The sequence below is a fragment of the Squalius cephalus genome, assembly GCF_949319135.1.
Source record: "Squalius cephalus genome assembly, chromosome: 13".
Lineage (NCBI taxonomy): Eukaryota > Metazoa > Chordata > Actinopteri > Cypriniformes > Leuciscidae > Squalius > Squalius cephalus.
In genome coordinates this window covers 18,038,930-18,050,986 of record NC_137134.1, presented here as the reverse complement: position 1 = coordinate 18,050,986, position 12,057 = coordinate 18,038,930, and the positions used below count along the sequence as shown (strand labels likewise).

General features: G+C 38.8%; 1 protein-coding gene across 1 annotated transcript in view; it reads right to left on the bottom strand.

Moving 5' to 3' along the window:
- Window positions 1-12,057, bottom strand: part of ell (elongation factor RNA polymerase II) — a 28,249-nt gene that overhangs the window by 11,480 nt on the left and 4,712 nt on the right. The window contains exons 2-3 of the mRNA XM_079891565.1: window positions 5,098-5,142; window positions 890-1,011 (exon numbers count right to left, since the gene is read on the bottom strand). Of these exons, the coding sequence (XP_079747691.1) occupies window positions 890-1,011; window positions 5,098-5,142 (167 nt within the window). The remainder of the gene's footprint in view (window positions 1-889; window positions 1,012-5,097; window positions 5,143-12,057) is intronic.

Below are 12,057 nucleotides of genomic sequence, written 5' to 3'. Positions count from 1 at the left end.
CTAATATACACTCACGATGTGATGTAATACTACCGAAAAATTATAATCCTAACCTTTATCTTCATAATGAAATCCAAGATGGCCAGACAGTGATTCATCTTTTATAAATCATGTCTGGGACGCTGAGATCACGGAGACTGTAGTGTACACCGTACGTTTTTAAATGCTTAGCTTAAATGTGTATTATGAATAAATAGTGCTCATAAACAGCTTCTGAGATAGTATTCTCAAGTGAAACGAGTAGAGGCTTGGACCTGGAATGAGCATTCCTTACATCATGATTTAACAAGCGGATAAGATCAAACCCCAAAAGGGTGATCCAGAATTCAAGGTCTTTGTCATTTACTTTCATTGAACAAAAGCTACAGCTAAATTGACAAATTAGCTAATTATGTGGTGCAACTGGCTGAAGATGGTGAAAAGTTGGACTAACTGTTCATTCACACAAATCAACAACAAATGGCTTCGAAAGCCTTTTGTTGTAGATTTGTTGTAGAAAGAGAAACTCACGCAACGTAACGCCTGAACTTCAGCTGACCCTTTGATCTTATTGTGAACATGGGAGGACATGAACAGCAGCAACAGTATGCATTCCCAGTTTCCTCCTCATTTGGTTGGACAATTGGCCAAATTCAATTTATTCTCTCTGTTCTGGTGTTCATCCAGAACTGAACAGTAGCGAGAACAGAGAAAGGAACAGATGGCGCTCGTAACGATGCCATGGATGCAAGTTTTTTGACGTTGTCTGAAGAAATCAAATCAACTGTTTTCATGGTTTTGTGTCTCCTTTCAAAAAGACAAACGTACTTGTACATCGGAAATCGTTACACTACCTTGAGACGGCATGAATCTGTCTGAATAAAAGATGTGGTTTATTCTTCTTTCTTACCTTGTAATATACTGCTGAATGCAGTCGAAGCTGCCCTGGGGGTTGTCCTTCCCCACGTTGGACAGGTAGAACGTAAACGTTCGCAGCTCATTTGGATTCTCTGACTGCGGTATTGAGATTTTCTGTTGACACAGAGGAGAAGAGCAGCCAACATAAGCATTGAGACAGACGAGAGAGAAAACCCTGTTTAAAGCAGCTGGCTAGACCTAGTACAAAATGGATTACACAGATCTACTTCTATAAAAAGGTTCAAGTTCTATTTTCAAAAATAAATGAATAAACAAAATATAAATATGAATGAATTAGGGCTGCAACAACTAATCGATAAAATGTATTATCGATAATGAAAATAATCATCAACGCTGTGCTCGGGAAACCATAAGCCATAAGATTTGCACTTAACCTCTTTTAAAACAACTGAGGTTTGTGGCCCTAAGGGGCCCTTCTGTAATCTCCTTAATGTGCAACCATGCCGACCAACCCCCGGCTCCAGCAGCCGTCACACAGGTGTTTCAGCAGCACACCTGAGAAGCCAGCAAACAAACGTGTCTTCAGCCAAATTACACCCATCATCAGAGCAGCAGCTGTCAAGCACAGATGCACGGCTGGAGAGCACGGCCAATCATTTCACAGCAATTTCCTGAGATTCGTCTTTGTGTGAGTGGCAACTCTACCTGCCTTGTTCCTACTCATATTTTATTTTTTAATTTCTCATTCAACAAGAGAACTGTGATCTCATCCACAGAGATACACAAGCACATTGACATTGTGCACGCAGCAGGAATTCTCCTTAAACTCAGCAAAAGCATACCTTTAATATGGGGGGGGGGGGGATTAAATATAATAATAAAGAAATAAAGTATTTGTATAATATATTTGTATAAAATGTATAAATTTAAATAGTTCCGGCCCAATGCTGTCCTCCACACAATGTACAATATAAAGGCTATAAAAACAAATATAGTGAATGTATCCATGTAGACTACGCTATACATTAAGTGTTAAAATATAACTTTCTATAACCTTTTCCCGCAGAGGCCCAGTGAACAGTAACCCGACAACATGCGTTGAGCACTGGCTCCGTTTACCCAGGGTTCCTCACCCGTGTGTGGCCTGCCGGTGGCCGACTGCAAATAACAGCCAGTGTCCGAGGCTCACACCACCAGCCCGAGTGCTCCCTCGGCTCAACGCTTTACTTCGCTGGCTCACACGCCATTTTTCACACTCCCACATGAGATATTCAACAAGCAAAGACGGTGGGTCCATAAGCTCTGCTGCCACTTACAATCACTCCGTGGTGTCGCAATAAAAGCTGTTGATTTACATTAGCAGTTACGGCTTTTATTTTGTTGTGTTTTATTATATGCCTTGGCTGAGACGTTGCAGTTTAATACGCTTTAAGAAATACAAATTGCAATTCATAGTTTCTTCATTCAGAAAACATGACGCAGCTGCAAACCTCACTTTCTAGATGCGCTGTCACTGACTGAGAAAAAAAAACTCACAGAGAGGAAAGGCTCTCAAAGGAAGAGCTTGCGTCATAGGCCAAAAACATGATGCACTTCAAAAGAACAAAATCTAATTTTAACAGTCAGTGCAATTAACTTATTGAAAAGTTCTTGTAGATGGTAATACTTTAAAAAGTAATTTATTCCTGTGAATTTTCAGCATCATTACTCCTGGCTTCAGTGTCACATGATCCTTCAGAAATCCTTTTCTCATTCCACACATTTCTTATCATCAATGTTGAAAACAGCTGTGCTGCTTAGCCTAATATCTGAGAAAAGTTCAAAAGAGCAGCAATTATATAAAAAAATCTTTTGTAAAATTATAAATATCTTTACTGTCACTTTGGATCAATTTAATGCTTGCTGGATTTCTTAACCATCAATTCTCTGGACTTATGGTCACTTCACCATTGCAAAATGCTGTACAAACCACTGAGCCTTTTGGATCTCCCAAAAGGTTATGAATCAACTCATCACAAGCAGTGAAAGAGCGTGACGTTACTGGAGTTTCCCCAGGTCTCAACTCTGCTCCAAACCAGGAACAAAGCTTCTTCTTACGGCCATGTGGCGGCACCTCTGCTCCTCTGACAGGATGCTGCTCATTCCTGGACAAGAACTTTGCCTTGCTCATTCAGAAAGGCCAGGCTGTCCACGTAAAGCTCATGGATGCACCTGCCCTTTGCTAATTTCAACCCAACCAATTGGTTACCAACGCAAGGCTCATGGGCCTGCGAGATAAACACTGTGTCGAGGAACATGCGCGACTGGCCGCCTCTCCATCCTTTCTGGTTCGCTGCATCCAAATAGCATTTCAAGGTTTCTCATGCTGTCTGCCTGCTCATATTATGCCACTAAAAGCTCTGATACAGCTTTAATTCGACAAGCAAACAGGCAGTCTTATCTCACATGTGACGCAGTGAACCGTGGTGGAGTGTGAACATGCAGTTCCTGATGAGTCAGTAAATAGATACACCATGAAGTGAAATCCTACTGATGATTTATAGACAAACCACTACACATCCCAGAATAGCAAGCATCTTTAACAACTGACAGTAATAAAACCGTACCATGGTATGGCAGAAAACTGTTTATCTGGTGCCACTTGAGTTTAAAATTAAAAGCTCCAACCCATGTTCAGTGTGCAAATTGAACAAAGAAAAAAAAAAGTCTGTGAATTGACTTGTACCTGAACTTTAAAAGGGGACTCAACACAGCCTTCATTTGAGAAGGGGATGAAGCAATATTGCAATTTCAGCTATTTTGACAGATACTTTGCCAAAGCAATGGTGCAAAACACAACGTTAAAGAACTTAAGTTAAACAATAACTGATATATTGCAAAGTCTATATTGTCTTATAACAATAAACTAAATATATATTAATCATAATAATAATGGCCAATAACTTAGCGATATCATGACATTTTTATGGTGCGTTTCCTGTAATGTGTAGTGATGCACCAAAATCCTGGTCAATAAGCCAATAATTTTAATACACAAAACGACAAATTTATTTTAATTTTAATAATAATAAAATACATTTCCGATAATCATTGGTCACCAATTTTCTGGTATTTAAAAGTTATGTATATTGATTTTTTTTGGTATTGGCCAGAATTATGAAAACAAGCAGCCTGTAGATTCTACTAAACTTCTCCGTGTGTGTCCCACTGAAGAAATAAAGTAATATCGGTTTCGAAAGACATGAGGTTGAGTAAATTTGTCAGTTTATTGGCTAAATGTCTGGGAAACATACGCCTTAAACACCAATTGTTGCAAGTTTTAGCATTAGGAGAGAAGCAGCCATGTTTCTGCATGTTTACATAAGACTATTTCAGTTTAAAGTCACCGTGATCCAGACGTTGCGACCAACTTTACTTCAGTACTGTGTCATTTTTCTGAGTGAAACTGAATTTTAAATGAAAAAAATAGAGGGCGTGGTTTGTCTTTTCCTGCTGGGAATTGATTGATCTAGAAAAGAGGGCGTTCCATTCAGCTCATGACAAGAAAGGCCATTCTAGAGGGGAAGTACATTTTCAGATTTTGATCAAAGATAACAAAAAAAATTAGTGAATCAACTTGATCAGCACAGATGAATAGTTCACCACAAGACTAGTAACGTGCACTAAAAAAGTAAATAGGGGTCAATTTTGATTTCATGCCTTCTGAAATCAGTGCGAGGCAGACAAACCACATTCTTCAACATGTGTAGATAACAGCAACATGAACATTTACTGGGCCATTTGCTGTCAGGTCTGGGTTGAGCTAGAGCGCATGAAAAAAACAAAACCAGGCATACAAAAATCACGTAGTGGGTTTTGATAACAGAAGAGGGGGATTCATTTGTCGTCAACCACTTCCTGTACAGTATGTCTGAGAAAATGAGTCCCGACCACTGTCAGTTTTGAAGAGTCGGAGATCTACACCAATGGCTTTCTATGACTTAGCATGGATTCACCGCTGATTTTGCAACAGTCAGCAGAGGATACTGTGGTTTCTGCGATTTCTGCAATGTGATGACTTCCAGCTACACAGTCAAAGTCTCACTGCTTCCGTATTACCTACACAACCAGGACACTTCACATGAACTGGGGAGAATCCCAGGTTCACACAAGGTCTGTGGCTCCATGATGGAACATGACAATCAATGTTTCAAGTGGTTTATGGCCCCAAACAAAAGGTCGAACATTGTGCATACTCACCCCTTGGTTTCCTGTGAATCCTATTAGTGGTTTAGCAGTCAGGCCCTGCAAAACAAACAAGATAAATTATTCATATGAGAAATCAAAGTCAAATATATAATTATAAAGTGTGCGTATGTAAATAATTATATTGTGATCACATTATTTATATACCACATACATATACATTTATAGTAATAAAATATACATATTTTATTGTTTTATGCTGATGGCGCATGGTTTTGAAATTATAAAAATGAGGAATCATAACCAGATATGTTTTATGCATTTTAAGCTGACAAGCACTGGCATTTCCATTACTCAAAGCAGAGTTTAAATTTACAAGATGCTCTCAGATACTTCAAGAAGGAATCAAACACCAATAAACATGCAGACTGTTTGATCAACACTAGAAAAGCTCTACAAAGTGCTCCATAATACACTCCCGAAACCACGTCTGGTATTTCAGATTTCAAATACAGGACGTGCAAGTGCAATAAGAAGACGCTTTACAAGTAATTCCTCGTTTGAGCCATGTGGTTTGTTTCCCAATATAAAGAGCTTTAGCCCAGGCAAGAGCAGAGTTTCAGCAGGCACTCAAAGACTGGAGCATGTGCCAAGAAAATGAAAAGAAAAAAGAAAATACCCACAATGTCATCAGATCAAACCCATGGCACTCAGTAAAGGCTAGTTGTTTATGACATTTATATAGAGCGTTCTGGAGTAATTGCGTAGTGGAGCGAACTACATCGGCTACATGGCCTTGAGTAGCGCAGACAACTTGAATATGAAGGGTTCAGCTCCGGCCATCATTGTCTAAAGCAATCATGCCACCTACGACCCACTTCATACTAAATAACGCATCTTTTATAGACAAGTATTCATCAACAAAGCAATTTCAGTAAACACACTAGATTCATCTGAGGCTGACAAAACAATCTGAACGCGAGCACTTATAACGTTAATGCTGGAGCTGGAAAAGGCCAATTGTTCTGGTCCATTCAATCAGCCAATCAAATGGCTGAATCTCAAACAAGGTGCTTTGGTGCTAATTAGCGAGGTAGATGAGCTGGAAACGTCTGGCTGGGCGATTCAGATCGAAGTCCGCAAAAAGCGCGACATAGGAGTCTGAGAACATCTTGTCTGGTTAGTCGCACCAGTCACTGTGGGCTCGTTTCTCGGAAGGAAGCATTTCTCAAACCACTGAGTGTAAACAAGACATGTCGCACTTCCTTCCTCAGATAATACCGTTGTTCTGGAGAAAAAAGGGAAACTAAAAGATTATACCAGTAAAGAGAACTAGGTGTTTTGGAGTGATAGTAAAGATGTTAGCCTTGTTATAATGACAAAATCAGGCAGCCAATCAGATTCCACCCATTTTTCACATTTATTTGCGTTTGTTAATCTATCATCACTACCACTGATAATCAGGGTTTAGTGTTTGCTCAAAAGGTTTAGTTTTCTCGACAGTAGTTGACCTGAAAGGTAGACTGGACCATTGAGCAACAGTTCATACAAGGGCCAAACGATTAATCATAATGCAGGTCAATGGATGAAATTTTTTTTGTAACTACTAAGTATCACGCCTTCACACCAGCTGAACGTATAATCAGTGTTTGTACAGTTCATCTTAAGCTTTTCACCCCTGCGAGAATATCCAAGAGTCAACATGACGACTTGGGTAGCCGAAGTCACAAAGCAGGTAATGCAAACTCATCCAAATCTGGCTTTCTAAAAACATTTATAATATTGACAATGTACAGACGTAAAACTGGTCACGATCTCAAACATTCCGAGCTCAAATCGTGAGACTGCAGTAGCATGTCATCATGGCTCAGTTCATCTAGTTTGGCAAATTGTACAAATGCATTGAAGCGCTGTGCTCGGTCCATGGGGTTCTGGGTCACATCAGGAAATGAATAAATCATCCTTTTGATTCCATCTGTGACTGAGATGCACGTGTAATGAAGACATTACACTGCAGGCACAGGCGGTGTATGGCAAAATCCAATGCGATAGTAATTACCGACATCTGTACATTCATAGAAGTCAGGACACAGGAAAAATTAGCTTAATGTATATTCTATATGGACAATGTCGAGTCGTATGCACGTAATAATACATCAATTCAGATTAGGCCTGGTTGTGAAGGCTGAAGAGTTTATTACATTAGGGCTCAACAATAAGGATGATCTGATGGCCTGGGGTCAGAGTAAAAGTATTTCAGGTCAGTTGATGGCAGGCCAAAAAATTAATATGGAGTCTATACAAATTATTCACAAATATTTTTTTTAAAATGATACATTTTCAGAAAATCAGTCATATTTTTTGATTAAACTATTTTTGCAATATTTTTTTATTGTAATAAAATATGGGGTCAGGGAAAAGGCTGAATACTGAACGTCTGAACTACAGAAAAAAATCCTTATTGTCCACGCCTGTTAGTTCCTTGATCAATTGAAATACATTTAAGAGATAAACATGACGATCAGATCTCAAAAGCGTTATAAATACAGGCAACAACCCGAGTCGGTCTCTCTCGACAGCCCTAAAAAGAGTGCAACCCTCAGCCTGTTCATTTGAATGGGCTGCTGACATGTCACTATTCACTGGGACACGAGCCCAGAACGTTCCACAGAGCTAACCTTGGGACAGAGGATGGCTCCGGACCAACACTCACAGTCGGAACCCCAGCGGATCACACAACACGGATCTAGGCGGAGCACCGGCACCAATTTCGGACAACGCTAGATATGCACAGATATGGACATTTTGACCTCGAACATGACTCATAAGTGATTTGTTGACCGGTATAATAATAGCTGTGTAGTAAGCAGAAGCATATTGATAAATTAGATTTCTATATTTTTACCTCAGATATATTTATTTGATCTAGATTTATAATACCAGTCCCCATAACAAAATAATCATCAGTTTCAAGCATCCCAAAGCTGTGGAAGTGATTCAGCAAGGACACCAGGACTCATAACAGCAAAATTAATGAAAAACTTGTTTTTAATGAGCATGATCTATTTTCAGGTTTGAAATATGACCTTTAATCCACAATATGCAAATTAAATCATAGTGAGGAGTGAAATGGTTTAACAGCATTAAAAAAAAGAAGTGCAAAGTGCAGTGGTCTCATGACAGCCTGACATTTCAGAGTCATATTTGGCACTAATTTTGGTTTCCCAGGCCCTAGTTTCAGCATTGAAAAATGTAGAATCAGCATTCCTTAAATATCCATGACACAGTGGCTGACCTCCACGTGAATCCAGTCCATCATACTGCAGTCAGGTTGAGCAACAAGGTTTGCGATTAATGCTGTGAAGAATGGCTCATCAATGGACAAAACTAAACTGGCTTGGTCTGAATTCATGTTATTAGAATGACATCTTGGCCACATGTCATTATAAATACATTATACTACTACTACTAGAAAAAACAATCTTTATTAGGATGAGCAAACTCAAAACATTGAACCAAAAATATGAATAAACAGCAGTATTTAACAATGATGCGATGAAGAAAATACAATGACACAAGGAGACTTTAGTGAACTCTACCGAGGAATGAATCAGAAAATCTATGTTTGGACTACCCAATTAAAATGAGTTATCCGAACAGTGATTCACTAAAACTGATTAAATGAAATGATTCAGATTTCCCAAAGCCATCTGTCAGACATTCTCATTACTGGAAAGGTTACATTTATAAAGATTTTTTAAAGAAAAATAATAGTTACACTATACTGAAAAAAATTAGTTAGCTAATAAGCTACTAGTAATAGTGCTTAAAAGTCAGATAATTTGATAAACATGTTTCTCTGTGTTCAACAAAAGAAATAAAGTCATTCAACATGAGGGTGAGTAATTTAATTTTGGGGGTGAACTATTCCTTTTAAACTACCTGTGAACTCGTTTAAGCACCAGGCTTGGAACCAGTCAGATAAGGCTATCGCTTGAGAGACAACAAATCGATGGCAGTCACCTGTGGAACTGCAAAAAAAAGTGCAAACTAAGAGGAAAGTAAAGACTCTGCTGTTTGTGCTTCCCCTCCAGTGTCACTTAAGCCATTACGTTGGTCGATAACACCGGACACCAAATGCAGAAGCAAAACACCCACCATGTAATGTAGTTTATCCATGAAGGAGTAGATAAACATTCTCAAGATCATTATGTCACTTTAATGACGGTTACTGCAGGCTCCTGACCGAAGACATCTCTACAGGAACGTAATGTAGAAATTCACACGATCCAAGAACAACCTCTGAATTACTTCAACTATTGACACCTTAAGACTCTGTGCCAAGGCTCCAACTTCCTTTTGATGGCAAATCGAGTCCAATTTGATTTTTTCTTCACCATCAACATGTCAATTTGATACCAAAGGGACTAATCTGAACACCTTGTAAATAAAATCATAGTTTATACTATGCACCGGAATTTAAGCGACTGAAAATATTCGGCCGAATATTTTGGCTAAAATAGTTTTGGTGGGCCAAAATATTGATGTCAATGGTTTCGGCCCTTGATAACTACTTAATCCGAAAAAGAAACTAAACATTTCTCTGCTGTTGAGTTTCAGTGTGTATTTCATGCAGTTCAACTGAAATACTAGTGTTCGGCTTGTTGCCGAAGAACTTAACTATGACTGGTTGACTATGACTTAGTTTTCAACTTAGTTTTGGTAAAAAAATAAAATAATTGGTGCATCCACTAGTTTATATATTTACATACTAAAGAATTGACTTAGGCTACATCTACATTAATCCGGATACTCCGTCCACACTAGCATTTTCAGGCGTTTTCCACAAGTTTCTCATCTACACTGAAACTTACTGCACATGCGTTAACCCTCACAAAAGCTTACTGATATACAGATGGAAAGATAAATCAAGTTTAATGTTGGCAGGATCATTTTATTTAGCAAAACATCTCACCATTCACTGATGCGTCCAGGTCGCACTCAGTAACCATATGTTCTAAAACAACTGCTCATGTATTGCCGGAGGACAGCAAATGAGAGTACATTTTCTGTCATCTTTGCAGGACTGTGATATGTGTGTGCAAAGTAACATTTTAGCAACTGTGTGAAAGTGAATAGCACACAACAGGCACAATACCAGTATAAACATGAATATCTATTGGTACAATATGCGTCACATGACTAAACATGCCATCGTTTTCAAATACCTTCGTTTTCACAGTCCACACTAACATGTGAAAACAGCGTTTTCAACTGTATCCACTTTGGAGAGCGTTTTCAAAAAGCTTTTCTACTCCGGACAAATTGCATTGTAATATTTCGATCATTTGAAATGATTGCAAAGTCTGTAAACAGGACGTTAACACAGGCCAGAGATGGGACACGCTGAAGACCGCGCCAAAAGAAATTTGCTTAAAGAAATTTGTTGGCAACTGGTATCGGACAATTTGCTTGTAAAATCGGAATTGGCCATGAAAAATGATGATCGCCAGATCACCAATGACGACATAACTTAGTGACCGTTCACATGAAAATTTAAGCTCTGTGTCCCTCTCATGTCATCCAAACCCTTATGACATCCTTACATTTTCATGTGAACTATCATTTTAAAGAGATTTTGAAAACTATTTTTCAGTTACAACAAACAGAAAAAGCAACAGTGTGATGAAGTTAAAGATGCCACAACACATTTCCCTATTGACATTCAAACAACAGGCCAGGGCGGCCCCTGTAAAATGGCTGACCCATTTATTTGCAGAGCCAAGTCATTCTGATTATCACTGTTTTTCTCTCCAAGCATCAAGAACTAAAGAGGTAGGCCCAGCTCTTATCCTTATACAGTATTGATAAGATGCGACAGACACAAACTACTTTTTTCCACAGGTAACTAAGATGCACACGTGATGCAATCTGGCCATCACTGGCAGGTGCGAAAAATGGTTCCTTGCGATCAGAATTTGTCTGAATTAAAGGGGTCCTATTATGCTTTACACTAAACTAAAGTTGAAAAAGTGGAAATGTTGCTGTTTGAGCATAAAAAAAGATTTTTTGATCCTTTACGGTTTGGATCACCTTAGTTTTCCGACAAATATCACGATTAAATGGTGGATAAAATCGCATCTATAATGTATAAGAACATTACAAAAACATACCACTCTGAAACAACATGTGAAATCCATGCTTGCATGTTGTGTGCATGAAATCAGTTCTGCATGATCCTCCTGTTCATTAACATTGTCAGGGTCTGAATCTGGCTCGAATTGGTTTGAAATTGTATCATACATAATATTTACACTAGAGAAGAACTTGCAGTTATGGAGGAGCGTGACATTTCCCGAACACGCGCTAAGTGTTGCCAATCACAACACACTGGGCCAGCTAACCGATCACAGCACATTTTGTATTTCCGAAGGAGGGGCTTCATCGAAATCGGAGTGTTCGAGCCAGACTGGGAGAGAGGAACAGTAATAATGTTAAATGTAAAAAATAAAAATACGTTTTTTGAACAATCAAGCATGAAAACATTCTAGTACACCCCAAAAACAAAACTACAAACTTTATAAAAGGGCATAATAGGACCCCTTTAAGCAAAGTTTCCTGTGCTAGACATGAACGAGATCTCAAATCATGTAACTTAATGAGGACACATGAGCTATTACTTTTCTAAAAGCCGGGACACACCAAGCCGAAGGTTGGCCGTCGGGCAATGCCGTTTTTGAGCATTGGTTGGCTTATTTTTTTCGGCTCTTGTCAGACGCCATTGTTTTTTTTGTTGGGACGATTCAGTATGCTGAATCTGCGTTAGGCCGTCGGTGAGAGAACTCTGATTGGCTGTTCAGCTTAGTGAACGAGTCAGTGCACGAGAATAAAAGTGATGAAAGCGAGAATTCAAATGCAGACAATTTTCATAATACAATAACCCAACTGGAATGAAGAGTAATCAGCATGATTGATATTAAAAATGACAAAAACATATTGATACCAGCTGATAGA